At 45.0% G+C, this 24,992-nt stretch overlaps 1 protein-coding gene across 4 annotated transcripts in view; it reads right to left on the bottom strand.

Annotated features, from left to right (window-relative positions):
* Positions 1 to 1,999: 1,999 nt before the first annotated feature.
* Positions 2,000 to 24,992, bottom strand: part of PROK2 (prokineticin 2) — a 268,634-nt gene continuing 245,641 nt past the window's right edge. For 3 of the 4 annotated variants that reach the window (XR_016350440.1, XR_016350441.1, XR_016350442.1), the window contains 2 exons: positions 9,147 to 9,272; positions 2,823 to 2,960 (listed from right to left, as the gene is read on the bottom strand). Coding sequence is in view for 1 of the 4 variants with exons in the window: in XM_075938643.2 (XP_075794758.2) it covers positions 2,835 to 2,960; positions 9,147 to 9,272; positions 14,105 to 14,182 (330 nt within the window). In the remaining 3 variants the exon portion in view is untranslated. Of the gene's footprint in view, positions 2,961 to 9,146; positions 9,273 to 14,104; positions 14,374 to 24,992 lie in introns of those variants that run through there. The other variant, XM_075938643.2, reaches the window with a different exon arrangement.

The raw sequence follows: 24,992 nt of genomic DNA, 5'->3' as shown, positions 1-24,992 counted from the left end.
CAGCTAAAAACTGTTTTGCGCAAAAAAGCCCCGATGGTGAAAATAGCGATCGGGGCTTTCTTGTGCAAAACTGCGTCTAGATTGTCACAGACGCTTTTCCGCAAAAAGTGCTTTTGCGCAAAAGCGTCCGTGCCAATCTAGATGCTCCTTTCCGCAAATGCTTTTAACGGAAAAACTTTTCTGTTAAAAGCATTTGCGGAAAATCATGCCAGTCTAGACATAGCCTGGTGTGTTTTCAATGCCACAGTCATCAAGTCTGTATGTCCTTGCTAAAAAACTTAGGGTATGTCTACACTACCCCGCTAGTTCGAACTAGCGGGCTAATGTAGGCATACCGCACTTGCAAATGAATTTCCCGGGCTTCATTTGCATAAGCGGGGAGCCGCCATTTTTAAAACCCCGCTGGTTCGAACCCCGTGCAGCGCGGCTACACGGGGCTCGAACTAGGTAGTTCGGACTAGGATTCCTATTCCGAACTACCTAGTTCGAGCCCCGTGTAGCCGCGCTGCACGGGGTTAGAACCAGCGGGGTTTTAAAAATGGCGGCTCCCCGCTTATGCAAATGAAGCCCGGGAAATTCAAATCCCGGGCTTCATTTGCAAGTGCGGTATGCCTACATTACCCTCCTAGTTCGAACTAGGAGGGTAGTGTAGACATACCCATAAACACTGCAGTTGGGCTGGACTGAAGGCAGAAGCCAAGTCTTGACTCGCAGTAGGAGATGGAATTGTTTCTGAGGTGCTACAGCAAGACTGGAAATAAACAGGACAGTTGTACTTCTGGGGTGACCAATAAACTGCAGCCACCTTGATGTTTGACAATGTGATATGTGGTGCTCACATAGCTGGAGTCACCATTAGCTACTCCAACTCAGACAGAGCCAGTTTTTCAGGTTGACTCAGGCCCCTTTATGCACATGAAGCTGGTGAAGTATTCTGTTCTGAAATCCGGTACCAGCTGCCCCAACCCCACTATAGGGGGACAACTAACTTGTATGGATGTCAGGCAGCTTTGACTCAGAGAGCTGCAACCAGCTCTGAGGGCACGTCCATGCTTACAAGAAGATTGACGCTCCAGCGATCGATCTTCTAGCATTTGATTTAGCAGGTCTAATAAAGGCCTATAAAATCGAATGCTGAGGGCAGACCCCCCTCTCCCCACTGGTGTTTGGTTCTCCTCCTTCTGTGAGGAGTAAAGGAAGCCAGCGGAAGCATTTGCTCCTGTCAGCCTCCCGCTGTGTGGACCCCACCATGGCTCACCTTAAGGTAAGTTAACACCAGCTACGTATGTTGCTGGAGCTGCATACCTTATGTCAACCTTCCTGGTCTTGTATAGACCAGGCCTGAGTGGCTCCCCTTTCACCGTTCCATTCAAGCTCCACATAGAGGAAATGGAGAAGCATCAAGACCACATTGTTCCTCTCCTGGGGGCCATGAAAGAGATTACTGAGTGCATGGGAAGGTATTTGTTGAAAAGGCCAAGGTATTCCTCGTCCCTTCTAACTTTCTTATACTTTTCGTTAGTACATCAGAACTCAATTCCACAAACTTGTCTCTGAACAGAGGAGCAGCAGAAAATGAACTGATAAATGAACAGCTCCCTTTTTCTCCTTCTGTGTATGTATCCACCACTGGTGGCAGACACGTGAGAGAAACGCACACAAGCTATAGGAATTCTTACCCGAGGCATTGACAAGTTACATGGTTAAATCACGCTCTCCATACATCTGACAGACTCAAAAAGACCCTAGGGACTGCCAATGCCTTGATGTTAGTGCCAAGAAAATTCCTCGTTATTCAAGTCACATCACCTAAGATTGTGCTGGAAACTGACTTTCGAGAGCTCTCAGAATATGAACTGTGGACTTTGCTTAGAAATACAGGAAAGCATAGACTCTTCTCTAGAGCTGCTCTTAGGGAACTTTGATAATTTGGTTTGTGAGATATGTAATAGCAGTTTACATGGAATAAAAATTGAAGACCACAGTGACAAAAATAATGTTATAATATTAAAATAAATCAAATGATATACTGCCATTATTCTGATACAGAATTTTTACAGAGCAATATTAATACACGTACATGACAAGAAGTCCGGTGGCCCATTAGAATAGATTTTAGGGTTTCTTTTTAAATATAGACTACAATTTAATACATCATTTAAGATGAGCAGCGAGTTTTACTCCAGGTTAAGGAACAAGTCTTTCTTCTCTTTGAACACTAAAACAACATACAGAATTCTTTGAACACTTTTTACACTTAGACGCTTTGGTTTAATGCAACAGTTTTTAAAAATGTAAACGCTACACCTATTGATTAAATTATTAATGTAGTGATGCACCCAACCTACAAATACTATAATAATTACAATAAAGGTACCAAATTTAATTTAAATACACTTTTTTGGCAGTCATCTTTTGCCTTGGTCTATATTTCTGTATAACACCCTCCCATCACATTTTAAATCAAGCCTATTCAAGTATAAAAATACTGACCAAGAGTTACCAAGTAACTAGTGATTTTGGATTCCTCCATGTATGGGCCCCATAGCTCAGACATTTAAATGGGCATGATTTCAAGAAAGTGCTATGAAACTGCCAATCATATCCCTTTAAGATATCTCAGTTTGGGCATTCAGAAATGGAAGCATCTGACATCAGCAGTCCCTTTTGAAAATCTTGTCCGTGACACCACAATAACTCAATGTTTGTTTTCAACATTTACAAGGCAAGAAAGTATGTTAAAGTATTTCCTCTAGCAAATAACTTGTTCATCACAAAAACAAGGAAAAATATAAATACATGAAGTGGCTGTTTCTGGTTAAGAACGGCTCCTGCTAAAAATAGACATCTTCGTTTCTGAACTCTGGTAGACATTTGAATCTGCTAGGAGATATCCGCAGGCAGGCTAGGGTAGGCAGACACGGGCAGGTGTGATGCATTCTTCTTCCAAAGAATGGGATCTGGAGGCAAGTATTGAAAACGTCAGAAAGGACGAGAGGAAGCAGCGTCAGCAACAGGCAGCAACAGTGCCCACTGGTATGCTGAAATGGAGGCAGTGACATGAGGTCAGCTTTTCCTCCAATTTGATAAATAGGTCTATTGTGAAAATGCATTAACCATAGTCATCAGGCCCTGCTTTTACTATCTGTACTTCACACGAATATCTGCATGCAGTGATCTAGAGGGACCCCTCTGAGGGTTGACAACTGTCTAATCATACACCCCCAAACACCCTCGCCCCACCTCTTCCTTGAGGCCCCACCCCCACTCATCCCATCCACCCTCCCTCCGCCGCTCACTCCCCTCCCCCACTTCCTCACTTTCGCTGGGCAGGAGGTTGGGGGTGCGGTAAGGGGTACAGGCTTTGAGCTGGGGGGGTATGTCTACACTACCCCGCTAGTTCGAACTAGCGGGGTAATGTATGCATACCGAACTTGCTAATGAAGCCCGGGATTTGAATTTCCCGGGCTTCATTAGCATAAAGCCGGCTCCGCCATTTTTAAAAGCCGGCTAGTGCGAACCCCGTGCCGCGCGGCTACACGTGGCACGGGCTAGATAGTTCGAAATACGTAGTTATTCCGAACTATCTGTACGCCTCGTGGAACGAGGTGTACAGATAGATCGGAATGGCTACGTAGTTCGAACTATCTAGCCCGTGCCACGTGTAGCTGCGCGGCACGGGGTTCGCACTAGCCGGCTTTTAAAAATGGCGGAGCCGGCTTTATGCTAATGAAGCCCGGGAAATTCAAATCCCGGGCTTCATTAGCAAGTTCGGTATGCATATATTACCCCGCTAGTTCGAACTAGCGGGGTAGTGTAGACATACCCGGGCTGAGTATTTTGGAATGTGGGAAGGGGCTGAGGGCTGAGTCTGGAGTGGGAGGTTGGGGTGCAGGAATGAGTGCAGGGTGCAAACTCAGAGTGAGTTTGGATGCAGGAGGGGGCTCAGGGCTGGAGCACGGATTGAGGTACGAGAGGAGATGTGGGAGGAGGTGCAATTAGGGTTGCCAGGTGTCCAGTTTTGAACCAGACAGTCCAGTATTTGAGCTTTCTGTTCGGGAAACAAATTGAGCAAATAGAAATGTCCGGTATTTTCTCAATCAGATGTCATGTAGATTGTGATGTAATGCCAAGTGTGTCCGGTATTTTTGTTCAAACTGTCTGGCAACCCTAGGTGCAAGGCGCTGGTTCCAGGAGAAGGCTGGTTGGGGGGCAGGAGGGAGGGAGGGGCATGGGCTCTGGCCAGGCAGTGTTTACCTCGGATGGCTTCTCTGCCAGTAGAGCTAGAGCAGGCTCCTTGACTGCTCCAGCCTTGTGCCATTCCCTGGAAACGGCCAGCATGTCCCTGTGGCCCCTGAGACAGGCCCGGGGGCTCCTCATCATGCCCCTGTCTGCAGACACTGACCCTGGAGCACCCATTGGCCGCAGTTCCCAGCCAATGAGAACCCCTCCCAGGCGCTGCAGGGATGTGCTGCATGCTTCTGGGAGCAGGGCAGGCAGGGAGCCTGAATTAGCCCCATGGCGCCGCTGGACTTAGAGACCTAAAATCTCCCAGTTCGGTTTCGGTATCCTCTGAGAGATGGAGCCCGATTCCAGGTGACTCCTGGTGAAACCGGGCAGGTTGTCAACCCTAACCCCTGCTTCATGACTCTTTGCTCCGTACTGCCATCGTAAAGCAGCCATAAGGCAGCATGACTGGCCACAGAAAGATCACCCCACTGGAGAATAATTATCTGGTGGCCTACAGGTCACATAATGGCTTCTGTATGTTCCGCTTTCCCCCCCCTTCCCCCACTTCTGCCACCACTGGTCCCAGAAATTCCTGCCTTCCCTAATGGCCTGTTTGCCTTTCACAGTGCTCTAAATTATGTCCGGAGAACAGCTGGGTTGGCACGGGGAAGTTCAAAGCAGACTCCAAAGCCATTTTTGTGCAAAATTTCCAATTGTGCTGAGCTTTTTTTGGTGTGTATAGCTATATTACACATACACAAAAACGCCTGCAATAAAGAATATAGCTTGTGCATGTACATTTTGATACAGTCTTTGATTACACGATAATGTACTTTTCCCATAGGATCCCTGCCTTACTCAGATCTAGCAAGTATATACTGAGCATGTCTGCGATACAATTTTTCTAAGGCTAATAATTGAGCTGAATGTAAGGAATTTTTCATGGGGACAGCAAGACACTCTGAGAAAAAAAAAAGGCCCTGCTTGTAAGCTTGAGGACACTTAGCTTTCACAAAACAAAAATCTCTAGATTTAAAAACAAACAAACAATCCTCCCTGCACCTCACATTTCCCCCTTGACTTCTAGAGTTAGGGCCTGTCTCCACTTACTGGGAGATCGATCTCCCAGGGTTTGATTTAGCGGGTCTAATAAGGACCAACTAAATCAACTGCTGATTTTATCCCCAGTGACTCTGGTAGTCTACTAGGTCATGAGGAGTACGAGAAGTCAATGGGAAAGTTTCTCCTGTCAACCTCCCACATTGGATATGCTGTGGAAATTCGACCTAAGGTACGTCGACTCTAGTTACGTTATTCACATAGCTGGAGTTACGTATTTTAGGTTGACTTTCTCCTCGAGCCTAGACCTGGCCTTATTCTTAGAAACAGCTGAAACATTTTCGTTGAAATCTTCCAAAAATCTCAGCATGAGACAGAACCCTGGCATGGGAAAATTCATCCCAAATAGGTAACATTTGACAAAGTTATGAAGAATTGAAAACAGAGTCTTACAATGGGAAGTGTCAGGCCATATTAATCATCCGCAGTGCTACCCGACCAGCCTATAATACAGATCTGTAGATTTAGAACATAGGAATATTGTTTCCTTCCAATTTGATTATTTCACAAAATTGAATTAATTTGACTCTTTTATGCCCTTAAGTTCAAATATGTCTGTTGCATAAATTACCATCTAAGATTTCTATGATAGAAGTGCTCAGAGGGCTGGACAAATACATATGAAGACACTGGGGAATGATTCTCCTCTTACTTATACCAATTTTATCCTAGCGTTTACAGCAATCCTAATTTACCCCAATGGGAAAGGAGACAGATCCATGGCTTATGTCCTGAAGAGTTAATAATCTAAGAAATCTTGCCAGGTGTCTCTTTCATGTGTTACAAGAAAAAGCTTGTCTTGGAATTGTGCTCCGCTATGATCTAGAGCAGTGGTGAGCAACCCGCAGCCCCCCATCAGGGCTCGACGTGTGGCCCTCCAGACATTCTGTTTACTCTTGCCTGTGCACAGAGTTGCTGGACTCTGCTGGTTTCCATCTGTATGGTATTTTTCCTGCTGGAGTTATTGAAGTGACATGCATGTAAAGCAAGGTTCCGTGGAGTGACGTGCATGCTGATTGCACCCAGCTAGGAGACTATTGAATGAGAGAACCACGCGCTCCACTGCATCCAATCAAAGCACAGCTACGGTTCAATCGGCACCCCCCACAAATTCTAGGTACGCCCATGCAGTTAGCACAACTCTCCTATCCCATGGGACAGTGTTGGTTATGGCATTCTCCCGGCCCACTGAAATGAAGCAGGGCCATTCACGCAGCCCACTCACTAGCTTAGGTTGCCCATCACTGACCTAGAGACGTGTAAAAAAATGGGATTAATGTATATTCAAAGATACGATACCCATATATTCCTCTGTCTACAACCTGAACAATTCTCAGAACGGTACGTATCACATGATACTGTCAACGTGGCCATACTATCTAGCCCTCACCATGGGCCCAATTCCACAAGTGCAATTGTCAGTGAAGTTAAAGGGAGCTTCATTTCCACACAGGATAGTTTCAAACCCAAGGAAAACAACCCTTATATCCTTGCATGACTGTCACTAAAACTGCGCATTGCACTTGGGCCTGGCCAGTCAGGACAGACGCAAGTGCAATGGGGCCAAATAGCTAAAAATTATTAAAAACTGTTAAAACCACATACTTAGCAGCTTAAAGGCACTAGGGATATAAATGGTTAACCAGTTAGCCAGTTAACTGGTAAGTCTCACCCGCTTACCAGTGCCAGTTAATTGGTAGGGGCTGGAGTAGCTCCCTGCCCGCCCCAGACCGGAGGTTCTTCCAGTCCTGTGGGTCCCACTGTGGGCAGGCGCAGCTCTGGCTAGCTGGAGCAGCCCATGTCCATGGTGGGCCCGGTCTGGCCTTCCCACTGCAGGTTACACACTGGTGCCCCAGGAGCAGGGCCGGCAAAGGTGCTTTGCTGCATCGCTTGCCGGCCCTGCTCCTGAGGAGCCAGCTTCGCTACAGGCTTTGCAATCTCAAGCTTTACGCTGCAGAGCCCATAGTGTGTAACTGCTAGGATTGTTAGTGGTTAGACAGTCACGTTTTAAATGACTTTTTACATCCCTAAAAGGCACCCGTCTTGGCAGCCGTCAGTGACTGCGGAGAAGGCAACAGTCACTCTGAACTGTAGCAGTCTCCCCCAGTTTGACACTCAATCCCAAGCAATTTAACTACACTGATGGCCCCACACAATTTCGAGACCTAACCAAGCAATGTCTGCTAAGGAACCCACCGTGTGGGGAAGTCCCCACCGGGCAAAGAGCCAGCAAAGATGGTTCCCATACCTCCCTGAGCTGTCTGAGCGTGGCCAGAGTGCAGTGCTCTCAGACTGTGTCCCGTTGGTGCATGGTCCCTAGGGAAATTTTGCCAGTGAGCACAAATTACAGCTGAGAGACACAGGGAGCCATAACTGGCTGTTGGTTCTCATCTGCTTCCCTTTCCCCCTTTTATTAAGCTGCCTCATGTCGGGGACTGGAGCCATCCTTTGCTAGGCACTTCCCTAGGCTAAGCAGAGCCAGCGTTTCCCCCACCGTTCAGTGTTTTTCCCACAGATCAGCAACTCTCTCTTCACCCCACCTGCAAGGTAGTGAGCAGCCAGCAGGGGATTGGCTTTCCAACTGCAGTCGGGAGGTAAGCGCAGCTTCTCATAGCTCAACCGGTCTCCTCCAAACCCTGGTGCAAGGGGTCAGCTTAGGGCACACATTGTCACTCCACACCCACAGACATTTTTCACCTAATACAGTTGACAATAAGGACTGCAATTTAATGGTAATGGCTACAGACCACACAGCAGTGGCCTAGGTAGATGGTGACTGATGAACTAAAGACAGAGAGATCAGACAGGACACAAATTCATCCTCATAGTCAGAGGGAATACATATCGGGTGCATCTTGAGACTTGTTACACACGATGGATAGAAATAATATTTGACTCATTTTATATGTTGGTGTGTGAGGGAGATCAGTGGCTTGACATCTGTGTTTTATTTGGGAGGAAGGAAGGTCCAGTGTTTAGGGCAGAAGATTAGTATTTAGGAGACCAGCATCCTCCTTTCTGCTCTACCACAGATAACCTGTGTGACCTTAGGCAAATCAATCTCTCTGTTGCACATCTGTAACATGGGGATAATAGCACTGCCCCACCTTCCAGGGTGTTGTGAGGATACGTATAAAGACTGTGAGGTGCTCAGATACAGGTAGAACCTCTCTAGTCCGGCAATCTCTGGTCCAGCAACATCCAGCATGATTTTAATTAGCTGGATGTCCACTTATCATGGGTGTGGCCAAATTTCCCGTGGTTCCATAAAGGTTGTTTACAGCCATCAGTCCTGGTGCTCAGTGTTCTGTGCTGTTATTTAGAACACATTTAGGGGTAAATTCGAGCTAACAGCCCAGCAAGCAGTGGAAGTGTTGGTAATGCTGCTAGACAATATTGACCTCCTGTGGTTTGGCAAATTCTCTGGTTTGGCACCAATCAGGTCCGGAGGGTGCTGGACAAAAGAAGTTCAACCTGTATTATCAAGGACTGCTTGCATGAGGAAATGTATCAGGGTTGGGCTCTGAAACTGTAAAAAGCTTTTCCTATCAAATACTTTTGACTTTGGGTTTTCGTCAGAGTACTTTTGACCGTAATATATTTCTTTACGTATGTTCCTTCAACATGGTTTCCATAAAGCAAGCAAACTGCTGGGTATTGTAACCGACGCTACAGATCCGAACGATTTTACCATGTATGATTTTTTATGCAATTTGACTTGCAACAAAATATATTCACATTTTTTTTCTGCCTTGTCAGTTTCAGTATGATCAGAACTGCCATTAGTACATACTAACTTTATGACTCAACGGATGGCATTCTTCTCCCAAGTCACCCATTGGCGTGCACATTCGGAGGCTGCGAATCCAGAGACTGACAGCACAGCACATGCCACCTCCGCACTGTAGATCCCTGTCACAAGCCTGAAGTTTAATAAATAATAAATAGCATTAGGCAAAACAAAGCACTCCAAAAATAGCACTGTCCCTAGCTTTTTGCAAATGTTTGAGCTACACTTTCAGGTGGGAACCTATGGATAACATGGAAAAGCTTGCAAGCTACGATGGATCATTTAACACTTATGACAGAATCTAGTCCTGTATGTTTAAACAAACCGTGACTATGCAGGGGGTCTGGATCAGCGCTGAAGTATCAGCTCTGCCACCTGCTATCCCCCCATATGCATGTGAGGATAAAACAGGAACCTCTGTAGTCCCCCTCCAGGAAAGCATCTCAAATGGCTGTCTGATGTTCTTTCCTAATTCCTGGCTTGAGGAATTTGACTAAGTGTAAAATGAGGAAAGCCTGCCAAACAGATAAGTGGCCCTGTCTTGAAGAAAAACTAATGCTGAAAAATACATAAATGAATTTAAAATGTTTTGAATCACTTTTCCTTCTAGATGCTAATTCTAGTACTTAATTGTAGTATTTTACGGTTGAGTGTCTTTGCCAAAGGTAAGACCATATTATACTTTTATTACAAAACTCCCTTTGGAGCTAGGTAAAATAAAAGCATAATCGGGGAACTTATGATTTCTATCTTTAGACCAGTTTTGGAATCTAAAATAAAAGAGGTTTTTAATATCTATAGGTACGTCTACACTTGTTCCCTAGTTCGAACTAGGGATGCAAATGCAGGCAACCAAAATTGCTAATGAAGCAGGGATTTAAATATCCCGCGCTTCACTAGCACGATCTCGCCGGTGCGTTACTCCGATCAACAGCTGTTTCAAAAGTGAAAGTGCGCACTGGGACACGTTAGTTCGAACCAAAGCCCTTGGTTCGAACTAATTTTATTCCTCAAAAAATGAGGAGTAATGTTAGTTCAAACCAAGGGGTTTGGTTCAAACTAATGCATCCCAGCGCACACTTTCACTTTTGAAACAGCTGTTGATCTGAGTAACACGCTGGCAAGATCATGCTAGTGAAGTGCAGGATATTTAAATCCCTGCTTCATTAGCAATTTTGGTTGCCTACATTTGCATCCCTAGTTCGAACTAGGGAGCAAGTGTAGATATACCCTATGAGAATGGCTTGACAAACAGTCCATACCCAGATAGGTGTTGGTGTGAGCTGAACAACGGAGTGCTCTGCATGTAAATTTCAGCCATAGGTTTTTAAGACATACTTATTATGAACACCAGATGAATTAGGATTTGTTTTGTGCATTTGGAAAATCAAAAGTTTAAGAGTAAGTGAAACATTGGGATTCAGAAGTGAAATATTATACTTGTTTATTCCTATTAAATTAAAAAAAGGAAAGAGATTTTAATTATACCTATATAGAGCCAAATCCCATTCTATAACTCAAGTGAGGAGTCCCACTAAAGCAAACAGGCCTCATCAAATAACAAAGATTAACTGAATTAGACCTCTTTTTCTTCATCAATATTTGACAGCAGGACTGACAGGAAAAAGGACTGATCAATTGTCTCAAATCGGCAAACCGAGAAAAGGATGTATCCTAATTGACCAGAGGGAAACATTATCATTTATTGGAACAAACGCTCTTTTTAGAAAAAAATGCTTGAGTACTTATACTGGATTTACATGCTAATACCATTATAGGTACTCCCCCAGGTAAATATTATGCCATTTCAAACAGCAGAACTCGCATCAAAATACATATTTACTGAACAGACAATAATATAGGAAAAGCTCTTGGGACAAGGGGATGAGCAATAAAACAGCAAATGTAACCAAAATATGCAAAACTCACAATAAAAATATATATTTAATAAACTCACCAGCTATTACAAAGAAGCCTAAATACATACTTACCCACAAGACTAATCTGAACTAGCTGCTGTTAGAACCTTTCAGGTAGATAAGGTTTGTTTTCTAACCTTCCATAAAACAAATCTGCTGATCAAATTCTGCATTAGTGACACTGATATAAAGTTACAATCATGCTACTAGTTCAAGATACTTTCTTTTGGCTGTTCAGCAGAGGCTAGCCATGGTGCTAAAACAAGGATGACAGAGTAGTCTGAGAACGCACTGGATCTACAACTCCACCGAGGTGCTCATAAACTAGACAATTAAAATGGAGGGGCTTCTGCTTCATTTTTCAGTTGTCCTATTTCTGGAATTTGTTTTTTGTATGTAAATTATTAAATCTGTCATTTGAGACGGGGGAGAAGGGACGGTGCTTACATTATACCTGCACAGAATCAAGTTTTAACTAGCCTAACATCTCTTGTGCTAGTACATTCTGAATTAATCAAATGCATGCGAGTGTACCGTGTTTATCCCCTGGTCCTGTGAAAGTTGCCCAGAAAGTAGGGAAACTCATGTGATGGTGATCTAAAAGCTGCTGCTGAAAATGAACGACAAGCTGTACATTTCACTACCATGCTGCTCTTTATGGGTCTGACACCCAGGGTTCACTCTGATTAGTGCCTTATTCCCCAAGGAGACATGTTCGTTTCACTGGGACTATTGGCAGGGTGAGGTGCTACTCAGTGTCAGTAAGGGTGTCAGAATCTAGCCCTGAAACAAAACTCAATTCATTCCGAGTAATAATGATATTTAAGACATTGTGTTAGTCAATATTCCTTTCCAACCTGACCTTTGGCTATTTACTCGGGAACCCATTTAAAGGTTTTCCCTGTACAAATTAGATTACACTGTCCCACATCCTTAAAAATGAATGGCCTTGGCTTTTTTTTTTTAAAGTCTACACTTTCTCTGATCTCCAACCTTTAACTTATCATAGAATCATAGATTAATAGAACTGGAAGGAACCTCAACAGGTCATCAAGTCCAGTCCCCTGCACTTCTACCAATATTCCCCAGATCTGGGGTATGATACTATGCTTATTTAATTACATTCCTGCTCCTTAGCCTATATTGAACTAAATTCTTGGGGCAAACTCTGGTAATTTTCTCTACACTATTTGGGATTTAGTGTCTGATCCAAAGCCCATTTAAGTTAATGGAAAGACCCTCCCTGACTTCAAGAGACTGTGGATCAAGCCCTTTAACCTGCACAAGGAGGAAAATCTACAGTGCACATGCATGCTTAGTGAACAATACAAAGAAAAACTACCTAGCATTCACCCGTATATGAATATTTCACAGTACATGGGAAAGGATTAGTAAAACTACACTTTGGGGTTTAAGCAAATAGCAGTTTTATAATTCTAATACACTTTTCTGTTCTAATCCATTTAATCCTTGACTACTGTTCTGTTCTTCTCTATTAGCTTTTTTACTGTTTTTTTTAATAAGGTGGCTTAAGACTTTATTGGCAAATATTTAGACTAGATCTACAGAGTATCTGGAAATATTCCTAATGTAAAGAGATCTTCAAATTCTCAAATATTTCAAAATGCTTTCAGAGTTTCTCATGTGCTTCTCAATAGGTTCTGATCCAGTCTTTCTGCTGATTAGATCTGAACCTTGGAGAATAATGAAATACGTTTCCATGAATAGAATTTCTAAATGGTTACATTGTCATGAAAATACACTCTAAGATCTCCAAACACTACCCATGCTAATTACTAAGCTAAACCAAATGTTCAAAAAGAACTGTTTTCATTTAAAAATCCGTTAACAATTTTTATTTAAACAATGAACATATTAGAAAAATTGTATCCCCCCAAAGTAAATTCTGATAGTAATTTGCCTATTGCTACTTTTTATCAACTCATGACCAGTTCAGGAAAGAGGGGGAAAAAAGGGAGAAAGAGATACAATAATATACAACACATTGTGTTTTCTGAACCTTTTAAAACAGGTGCATTTCATTGGGTGAAACCAACAGAATAATCTCAAAGTATATTTAAAAGCAATTAAGTTTGAAGAAATATTAGCTATTTCAGTGTCAATATATATATTGGACAATAGGAGATAAGTTATAGGGAGGAAATGAATGAACAGTAGAGTTTTAACAACTCTAAATACATTACATTAAAAGAATACTCTGTCAAAAGCTGGGAATGAGTGACAGGGAAATGAATGACTTGATAGTTTCCTGCTCTGTTCATTCTCTCTAGGGCACCTGGCGCTGTCCGAGGATAAGATACTGAGCTAGATGGACTTTTGGTCTGCCATTATAGGCATTCTTATGTTCTTATCAACACACATTAAACCCTTTCTTACACAACCACTCAAGGGGCGAATAAAAATGGGCTATTTAATAGAAATAATCTTCTCCAGCTAATTCTCTTAAGTACGATGCAGGATGGGCTTGGGAGATCGTTTAGAGGCAATCCAATGTTAAACGACCAAGTGTCACTGCATGTTAAAAGTTTAAAGTGACAAGCACTAGGGGTGAGTCTTTCCAAGGGCAAGCCGCCTAACCCATCTCAGACCCAGCTTCAAGGGGGAACCGCGACCGCTTTCAATCCACCGTCTGGAAAGAAGCTTCCTCAGCTGCACCGAGCTGGGTTTCCTTGGGAGAAAAGTGAAGTCTTCTGGCAAGTTAGGCAAAGAGAAAAGCAAAAGCAGATGGTCCTGCCCGCCCCAGCTGGATCTGCCCGGGGGAGCGCGGGGGTGAAGATCAAACCGAGGGGAGGGGTTAACAGTCCGAAAGTCAGGTCCCCGCTCTCTGTCCCTCCACCCCCCGCCGGCGCAGGGGGCGCCGTGCAACCGGCCGGGGGGCAGGAAAGGGGGGGGCGAGGAAGGGCTCTGCTGCCCCCCGCCCCGCTGGCAGGGGACCCGGCGGGCACCCAGCGCCCTCGCGGCTCCGCAACCCCCGGGATCGCCGCCGCCCCGGCCCTGGAGGAGCCGAGCGGGGCCGGGCTCTCACCCCGGTGATGACCGCGGCGTGGCCCGCGGCGAGCAGCAGCAGCAGCAGCAGCAGCGGGGCGCAGCGCAGGCTCCGCATGGCTCCGGGAGCCGGGTCCCCTCCGGTCCGCCCCGAGGGCAGCGGCGGCGGCAGCTGGAGGAGCAGAGCCGGGAGCTGGGGCCGCGCCCGCCGTTATAAAGCTCGGGGCTGCCATTCACAGGCAGCGTGAGTCACCCCCGCCCCGCAGCGCCGGCAGAGCCAGCGAGACAGGGATGGGGGGGCCCTGGGCGCACGGGAGACACCCACGCACCCAGGGGCGCACTGCACCCCCCCACTCGTACACTGCACATCCAGGGGCGCACTGCACCCCCACCACTGCACACCCACACACCCAGGGGCGCACTGCACCCCCCCACCCGGACACTGCACATCCAGGGGCGCACTGCACCCCCTCCACTGCTCGCCCACACACTCAGGGGCGCACTGCACCCCCCCTCTACTCGTACACTGCACATCCAGGGGCGCACTGCACCCCCTCCACTGCACACCCACACACCCAGGGGCGCACAGCACCCCCTCCACCCATACACTGCACATCCAGGGGCGCACTGCACCCCTCCACTGCACACCCACACACCCAGGGGCGCACTGCACCCCCACCACTGCACACCCACACACTCAGGGGCGCACTGCACCCGTACACTGCACACCCACACACCCAGGGGCGCACTGCACCCCCTCCACTGCACACCCACACACTCAGGGGCGCACTGCACCCCCTCCACTGCACACCCACACACTCAGGGGCGCACTGCACCCCCTCCACTGCACACCCACACACTCAGGGGCGCACTGCACCCCCACCACCCGGACACTGCACATCAGGGGCACACTGCACCCCTCCACTGCACACCCACACACCCAGGGGTGCACAGCACCCCCACCACCCGTACGCTGCACATCCAGGGGTGCACTGCACCCCCTCCACCCGTACACCGCACACCCACGCACCCAGGGGCGCACTGCACCCTCCCACCAGTACACCGCACACCCACACACCCAGGGGAGCACTGCATCCCCCCCACACCGCCCATCGGTACTCTACACACCCACAGGTGCATTACATACACCCCACAGGAACACTACAGCCTCCCCTCCACCAGTACACTTCACACCCACCAATGAGCACACTATCCAGCCACCCACTAGGGAGCAGAGGAGAGAGAAACACTTACCCACTGGCACCCAACACATCTACCCAGGGGAGCAGAGGAGAGAGACACCCACGAGGGACAGCGGGAACAGGACACACCCTCCCACAGGAGACAGGGGAGACACACCTACTTACCCACCCATGGGGGACACGGAGAGAGAGATCCACTCCTGGGTACATGACATACCCACGTGGGAAGCAAGACAACCACACAACCACGGGCTGGAGAAGCATGAGTAACAAACCCATCCAGCTGTGGGGGAGCCGTGCACTTGTATGGAGAGGGTCATGGGGTGGCACACACAAACACACCTGGGGACTTGAGACACACATACCCAGGGTGGGTGACCCCATAGCTTGGGGAGGCAAGCCCCTCAGCCCCACCCCTTCCACACCCAGCAGATCCCAGCTCCCCTTTCATATGTCACTACGTGCCCCTCCCTGCCCCAGGGTAGCATCCCCAGCCTGCTCCAACCCTGGAGTTCCGGAGAGCTGGCATGTGGTACAGCCTGCCCCCGCCCCAAAATTCCAGAGAGCCAGCGGATGGTGCAGCCCCAAAATTGCCAGCCTTAGAGCTCCAGAGAGCTGGTGGGCGGCACAGCAGCAGCATGTCCCAACCCCAAAGCTCTGGAGAGCCAGCTGGCAACCATGGCATGAGGAGGCTGGAGCCACACCGCTCGAACCCCTGACCAGCAAGGCCCTCCAGTGCTGGGAGGACACACATCACAGCCCCCAGCCTGCCCACCCTAGCCTCTGGCATCACAACAGCAGACGCGGTCTAGGGTCTCTGTTGGAACATGGGAGGGGGCAGTTTGGAAAGGCATTGCCTTCCCCTGCCTATGATATCTGCCACCTCTGCACACAGGCTGATGCAGAATGACACAAAACAACTGCAGGAGGGACACAGGCAATGCACCCAGAGTGACAAAACAGAGAATGGGACACAGGGAGGCCAACACACTGGGGTACATGTACAGTGAGCAGAGGTATCCGCAAGGAGACACACAAACACAGGGAGACACAAACATATAAGGGTCCTCGATACACACCCAGTGTCAGAGAGGCACACTCTTGTTATATGGAATGGCTAATGGCTGGTCAGAGGATAAAGCAGCTGGAGCTGGCTTTAGTTAATGGGACAGGCCTGGTTTTTTTGGAGCTGAGGGTCCTGCACTTTTCCCCACCTGCTCTATACACTGGGGACTCTTTAGACACCAGGCACTTGTTCAAGGAGGCACTGGGCAATACATAGCCAGCTGGGCCATATGTGTGCATTGCCATGTGCAGTAACTGGAGCTGCACTTACATGTCTAAGTTCTAGTTCAAGAAATAACTATATAAATTCATAGCAGTTAAGTCCATCAATGGCTATTAGCAGAATGGGTAGGAACGGCGTCCCTAGTCTCTGTCAGAGGCTGGGAACAGGTGACGGTAGAGGGACTGCTTGATGATTCCCTGTTCTGTTCACTCCCTCTGGGGCATTTGCATTGGCGGCTGCAGGAAGACAGGATACTGGGCTAGATGGACCTTTGGTCTGACCCAGCACAGCTGTTCTTATGTTCCATGTTTTGCCAGTACTAATACAGCTGTAGGGATGTCTCTGTCAGACACTCCCTCTGATTCTAGGATTTTTCAGAAACAACAGTATTTAGGGTTTGTTTCTTGAATGCTTTCATCTTATCTCCACTATGTCTCCACTACCACTTGTGTTACTGAGAGGTGTGAATAAGCCACCCCTTTGCCACATAAATTACACTGACCTAAGTGCCAGTGCGAACAGTGATAAGTTGCTCCCGCTGACCCCCACCTCCACTCCTGCAAGTGGATTAACTGACTGGAGAGTTCTTTTACGTAGGTTTAGAGACGACACACTAGAGAGTTTATAGCAGCACAGCTAGCTATTTTAAACAAAACAGCAATTCAGGTGTATTAGGGAAGCAGTCTCTCATACACACTTTCTCAGTTCTTTTTCTCTTCTCTTCCCATTTTCCTTCCCTCTTTCCTTGCCCCTTTCATGACAGGTATGGAAAAATGAATAAGAAAAAGTTATTTACTTGTTCCCATAACATAAGAACTGAAGGGGGGTGGTGGTGATCACCAAATGAAATTAATAGGTAGCAGGTTTAAAACAAACAAAAGGTATTTTTTCTTCACACAGCACACAGTCAACCTGTGGAACTCCTTGCCAGAGGATGTTGTGAAGACCAGGACTCTTACAAGAAAAGAACTACATAAATTCATGGAGGTTAGGTCCATCAATACTTATTAGCCAGAATGGATAGGAATGGTGTCCCTAGCCTCTATTTATCAGGGGCTGGAAATGGATGACAGGAGAGGGATCACTTGATGATTACCTGTTCGTTTCACTCCTTCTAGGGCATCTGACAGCCACTGTTGGAAGACAGGATACTGGGATAGACACACCTTTGGTCTGACCCAGGCCGGGTGTTCTTATGTTCTTTCCTCATTTCCTGTCCCTTTCCTTCCTCCCTCACTACTCTATTCTTTCCCCTCTACACCGTTTCTGCCTCTGTGTACTCACTTACCTCATGTTCTCTATTTTTCTCTTTCCCCATTCGCTCCCTCTGACCACTTGCCCTCTCTCCCTTTGAATTCCCATTTCCCTCTTGCACATCGAGTTCTAAAATCAATGAGCGGTCCTGTGGCACTTTAGAGACTGATATATATATATATAGTATCGAGCTTTCATGGGCAAAACCCACTTCTTCAGAGGATGAGCTGGACATGGAGTTCTGTTCTTTCAGATTTCTCAGACTCTCCGTTTGCAAACAGAAAGGCTGTGCCACTGCTCCTCCCACATTTGCATGATTCTTAAAACAGTCACTTTCTTTGACTGTGATTTAAAATGTGGTTGAAGGGGAACATATAACACATGTACTGTCTCAATGAAATCCTGTTTAGTCCAACTGTGGTCAGGATCTGTCAATTCAATTTGTTGGACTGTGTCTCCTACAGGGGGTCGGTCTGTCTGGCAGCATTTTCATTATAAACTTGGGTGGCTTTTTTGGTGTTTATAACTTGGTCATAAAAATGCACTGAGGGCAAATATGATCTCAATAAATAAAGTCTTATTCCAAGAATGATTTGAAAGCAAACAGGGGTCAGCCATTTTTGAACTGCAACAAAATGTTGAGAATCACTGGGCCAGTTCATTAGCTGATGTAAATGTGCATAGCTCCATTGAATTAAGGCCAATTTGCACCAACCCATTATTTTTGAGGTTCTGGAGACTTAAAACTGTCTGATTTAATGAATTAATTACTTTCTCTTTTCATAGTTCCCAGGTGTCCAGCATTTGGAGAGGCAGGATAGCAATTGAACATCAAATCTGTTGAAACCTTTCAAAATCCAACAAATTTACTTCAAGAGGGGAGAATTGAAGAATTTTATCACATTTCATGTGGGGTTGGTAATTTCTTTTAAAATATATTTATTTACTATTTGGAATGAATTCTATTGGTCTATGAAAGGTTCCCAGTTCCCAGCTGTAAAAGTGGATGTTATAGCCATGAAACATGCTACCCTATACTGTCCCTCCAGCTGTGATCTGCTGGGAACACATCTATCATTTATGGCCATTCATTCCTTGTCCCTTTAGCTGAGACTACTGACAAAGGTGTTAATGCCAGGTTTGATGGAGACCCATGTCCAGTGCGAAATTGAATGAAATCATGCCATTTATTTCAGATAGGATGATAAGCAGCTATTATATATTACTGACTTTTGGTTGCTATTGACTTGTGCTGGATCTGGACTGGTGATCTGGAGGTAAAAGGTTCTTTGTGCACCATTACAAATTCCAGTAATTTCTTGAGAGTGCAAATTAAGAACTATTTTATCTGAAAACATGAATTTAGTGCAAAACTATATTGAATTTTAGCGCATTGCAAAACACATAATTCTGAATCAAATTAAATTAAAAGTGTGAAGCCTTTCAAAGTAAAAGGATTTTCTATTTTATGACTAGTATTTGGTTAATTTTCCAAGGAAGTATTCCTGGACACCCATTGACTTCAGTGGACCTTGGATCAGGCCTAGAATGGCTAGCATTGCATCTTCCCAAACCTCTGCACAGATATGCTAGTTCCTTTCCTTATCCATGTCTAATCTCATAGTCAGTACTGATCTCTCCTCTTCTACAATAGAGAAAAAAAGTACATGCAGCATACTTACTTCTCTCCCTTTTTAAAAAAACAATGTATCTGCTTATCCTGTAATTTCCATGCATTGTCTTTTAACAACTAACATCTGGAAACAGTATCATTTTACATCACCAAACAGTACATTAAGTGCAATTTACAGAAAATGTTAATGAAAGGATATGTTTCTATACCACTCACCTCACAAAGTATGTCAGAACTTCAAAGTCCTTTTATTTCTTAAAAATCTGCCACAAAAAAGAGGAGTCTTGTACTAGCTCCTGTTGTTTTAATCATTTTGGATGGCCCTCAGTCAGAACTTTTTGGAACATGTGGTATTTTTTTATAGTCTTGATGTAACAGGGTATGACTCCTCTCCCGCCTTCTCCCTGCAGAAATTGGATAGACTCCAGTTCCTGCCACCATTTCTACTATAATCCCTATGCAACAATCTCAACCACACTTTTGGCCCTCTCCCTGGGACCCGAGGGAAATGGAAGTCTCTCTCCTTTGAGCCCTGGTTGGTTGGTCAGGTAGGTTGGTCTGTCTGTCTGTCTGTCTGTCTGCCCATAGTCTTGGCATTTCCCTCCTGCCTCTATCAGTCTTGATTTGATGGGGGTAATGGCTCTTTACACAAGCAAGCTGGCTAGCCTGATTTTTCTCAGGGGGGAACTAATTAACATCTGAGTGATCACAGCGCAGGCTCACCTGTACCCACCCTGTGATGCACTCTGTCACAAGTGGATTCTCAGCTTGAAGAAGAACACAAATACCTCCATAGTCTCCTTAGCAAAAGATCTTTCTGTGCTATTTCCTGCTGCTCTGAGTGGCCGGACTGAGATCGGGGAACAAAATAACTATTTTGTTCATCAACCTTTGCAATATGTCCATGTTTCCCAAGTCAAACAGGACTATGATTAAACTGGATTTATTTCTTGTTCCTTCTCAGAGATAGCTTTTCAACTGACTATTTGAAGAATAAGAAGGTAATAGATTCTAGCCCTTAAGCAGTATGGTGTCTCCCATATTAACAATCCAATCTTCCGCTATGGCCTTCATGATCAAGTGCATTGTATCCATTCCTTCTATGCCAGGACACACTATAGTACTGAGCCATTGACTCCAGTCTCTGATAAGCCCATAATGCCATCATCCACTTGTTACACTTTCAAATAAACCCTTTCTTGATTTTTCCCATGCTGCCCCTCATGCTTGGGAGGTGCTCCCCAGAAACATCCACAAAGCTATCCATTATCCTCCTTCAAAAGACTCAACTTTCACCTCTGCCAACTTGACAGTCGTTTTAAGGCTGCTGATCCCCTCAGACCAATGCTTATCATGTTGATCAATATTGTCTCGTTGTTTCCTTGCACTACCTGTCTGTCAGTCTTCACTTGAGCTACATATACACTACATGCTTCTTGCGCAAGAAGCCTTTTGCGCAAAAAATTCTTACGCAAGAGCATGTCCACACCTCAAAGCACATCGTGAAAGCGATGTGCTTTTGCACAAGAGAGCGTTCACACTGCATGGATGCTCTTGCACAAGAAAGCTCTGATTGACATTTACAGAATGGCCATCACAGCACCTGTGCTTTTTCCCATAGGGGTTTCTAGTGCAAGAAACCCCTCTGGAGCATCCACACTTGCCTTTTTGCACAAGAACTCTTGCGCAAAAGGGAGTTATGCCTTGTAAAAGGAGGTTTACCTATGTCAGAAAAAGCCCTCTGTTCTGCCGTTTTACTCTTGATTTACTTGCGCAAAAGCGCATTTGAGATGTGGACGTGCCACAGGTTTTTGTGCAAAAACCTTGCAGTGTAGACGTAGCCTTGTTGTCTCTGACTTATAGACTGTAAACTCTTTAGGCTAACAACAGCACTGTGAGGATTCTGGTCTATGATTAGAGCTCTAAGTACAACGGTAATACAAATAAGTAAATGCCTGTAGAGGGTACCCTGGCCTTGTTTCTGGCAGGTTCACTCTCTCCTTATGGTAAAAGTTTGTGCTTATAGATCTGTATGTGTGTCAGATTAGAATCCTGACTGCTTTTTTTTAAAGCAAATCACTTGAGATGAAAAGGATTCCTTTACAAGCTTTGCTTTCAATCTGCTGACTTCAAGCACTTGAGGCAAGTGGGATTAAAATGCTACCGTATAATGCTATAGTTGATCCAGTTGCAGACACATGCTATCCACGTTCAAGTTGGGAGTTCTAAAGAGGCCTAAAAGTGTCCAATCTCCTAATGCCTTTAGAATCCTTTGAAATTCCAGCCAGAAGGTCATGATACTGCCACGGCTCATCTTTTTATTTAACCCTGCTTGTTTTTTACATCACCCTCAGCAATTCATTAAACTGCAGCTCTTTTTAATCACAAAAACTCTAATACCAGAACTGGGAATATCAGCCTAAATTAATAACAATACCTTTTAATGTGACACAATAAGTTATTGTTAGTCCAAAAGACCTCAACTGCTTTTAGAAACCTAAGTGAAACCCTTATTTTTAGATTTTCAATGTAGTTAGTAACAGTCTTTTTTTAAATTCCTTTCTAAACTTCAGTTTTACTGAAAGCTAATTGTCTATGAGTAGGCACTCAATTATTTGGTCTATTCAAGTGATAATGCGCAACAAAGTTTACAGATTTTTAAAGAATAAGAATACGAATATATCAGTTATCTAAAAGACTATTTTCTCATGAAAGAAATAAGTAAATGCATATAACACAATACAAGTCATGAACATTCACTCCCCCCTCCTCAAAGCTCTGTTAATCTCTCTCTCACACTGAGTACAAAACAAAGGTCTGAATTCATTAAGGATTAGTCCAAGTTCTGTGGGTTCTAGACAACAGGAAGAAAAGTCATGTAAATCAGATACATATGGGGATTTGTCTAGGATTATAATTAAAGCCACTAAGGGTCCGTCTACGCAGCCGGGCTAAATTCAAAATAAGCTACGCAACTTCAGCTATGTCAACTGCATATCTTAAGTCGAAATAGCTTCTTTCAGCTTTTGGTGCTGTCTACAGGAAGTCAAAGGAAGAACACTCTTCCTTTGACTTCCCTTACACCTCATAAAATGAGGGTTACAGGAGCTGGAGTAAGAAGTTCTCCAGTTCACCATTATTTTGAAATAATGGCTTTCTGAATAGACGCACTCTTTGTTATTTTGGAATAATGCGAGTTATTCCAAAATAACGCTGCTGTGTAGACATAGTCTAAATTATTACATACCTTTCCCTAGCACTGCATAGAAGACATGTTTCCCCTAAAAGAAAAATGGTCAATTGATCTTAGCAGCTGAAACAGATGCCAGCCAAGGGGCTCAGAGATGGCGCAATGAGGCTAAGACACACTCATTACCCTAGGCAATTTGGGGTGCAGAGAGTTATCCTAGTGGAACATTTCTTGAAGGACAGTGGAGATATACTGTATTGCTACTGCCTTTGGACTCTTTCTTCAGAGTGCTGGATTCTTGCATTTTCCTTGCCTCTATATGGATAATCAAAGTAGAGCTGATTGAAAAATAAGGTGGAATTTTTTGCTGAAAATTTAGAATTTTGTTTGCTTTGGCTGAAATATTTTATTTCAAACTGGCTCCAAGGCATGCCACAGGAATTGTAGGTCAGGCAGGGCCAGGCAGCTGACACGGGGGCAAAGGAGGCAGCTATGCTGGGGGCCAGAGATTTAAAAGGCCCCAGTGCTCCTGGCCCTGCGACTATCATTTAAATCCTGTCCTCTAAATTGTTGCTGGAGCCTGGGATGGCACATGCTGGGTAGTGCTAAAGGGCTAGCTGGAGAAGGCTAGTTCCCACCCCCACCCCTTCTGCCTGAGGCCTCCCCCCTTTCTGGGGGCCTGGAGTTCCTCTCCCCACATCTTGCCTGGGACCTGGGTAAGGGGCTTATATTATCATTGCTCTCTTTGGGCTGGACATTCTAAATCTCTTATACTCCTACCTGAATGGTGCAGGAGCCAAATTAGTGATCGGCATTACTCACAAAAGCCTCAGTAGTATGAATTCACTGTTTCATTTCCAACAGACCTATTTGTATTTAAATGGCATGAAGGGAAATATTTAGTGTTTGTATATATGTGTTATTCTCATAGCAAATAAGTTAATAACTAGGGCAAGAGGATAACTGAATTGGTTAGTAAGATAGTAAAAAGCATCCTGATTGGCTAATAATTAAATTACACAATGTCGTAATGTCATGTGCTGTGAAGAGCTGCAGGAGACACATTAAAGTGCCACTTTCAGCTTGTGAGCTGCATTCTGAGTATCGCTGCTTTAAGTGGACTACATTATATACCACAGCCACGCCTATAATGCAGTGTTGCATCATGGAAGATGTAGTCCAATCTGAGGCCTTAGTCTATGGTGAAGAATGGGAGCAAAAGCACTCAGACTGCACCACTCATGAAGCACCATTAATATTGCTGATTAAATATTGAAATTTGCTGCAAAAGCAAACACTTTATGAAAAATTTAGTTGAAACCCCAATTTTTCATTAAAATAAGTTTCAGCAGAAAATTTTTGAACCAGCCCCAGAGCAGAGAAACTTTTGAGAGTTATAAATATAGAAAATGCAAACTACTGCATTTATAAAGAACCTGGCAAAATGTCTTTTTTCATCCACAAACTCTACAGTAGAGAATATAGATTGTTAGTTAAGCATGATGAAGTTGGATTTTCCATGGTTAGTTGGAAGAAAGGCTGCATCCTGGTGGGATGGGACGCATGATTGGAATATTGGTATGGAAGGGTACGGCTTGCTCAGGAAGGACAGACAGGGAAAAAAGGGAGGAGGGGTTGCCTTGTATATTAAAAATGTACACACTTGGACTGAAGTGGAGATGAACGTAGGAGATAGCTGTGTAGAGAGTCTCTGGGTTAAGCTAAAAGGGGTAAAAAACGAGGGTGATATCATGCTAGGAGTCTACTACAGGCCACCTAGCCAGGTGGAAGAGGTGGATGAGGCCTTTTTTAAACAATTAACAAAACTATCCAAAGCCCAAGATTTGGTGGTGATGGGGGACTTCAACTATCCAGACATATGTTGGGAAACTAACACAGCGAGGCACAGGCTATCCAATAAGTTTCTGGACTGCATTGGAGACAACTTTCTGTTTCAGAAGGTTGAAAAAGCTACCAGAGGAGAAGCTGTTCTGGATTTGGTTTTAACAAATAGGGAGGAACTAGTTGAGAACTTGAAAGTGGAAGACAGTATAGGGGACAGTGATCACGAAATAATAGAGTTCATGATCTTAAGGAAAGGTAGAAGGGAGACCACCACAATTGAGGTTATGGATTTCAGGAAGGCAGATTTTGATAAGCTCAGAGAACTTGTAGGTAAGGTCCCATGGGAAGCAAGACTGAAGGGAAAAACAACTGAGGAGAGTTGGAAGTATTTCAAAGGGACGTTGTTAAGGGCCCAAAAGCAAACAATTCCGCTGTGTAGGAAAGATAGAAAATATGGCAAAAGACCAGCTTGGCTTAACAAGGAGATCTTGCATGATCTCAAAATAAAAAAGGAGT

Source organism: Pelodiscus sinensis, chromosome 11 (genome assembly GCF_052426305.1).
Source record: "Pelodiscus sinensis isolate ZL-2025 chromosome 11, ASM5242630v1, whole genome shotgun sequence".
In the NCBI taxonomy this organism is placed as follows: domain Eukaryota; kingdom Metazoa; phylum Chordata; order Testudines; family Trionychidae; genus Pelodiscus; species Pelodiscus sinensis.
This window is presented reverse-complemented; position numbering and strand designations above follow the sequence as displayed.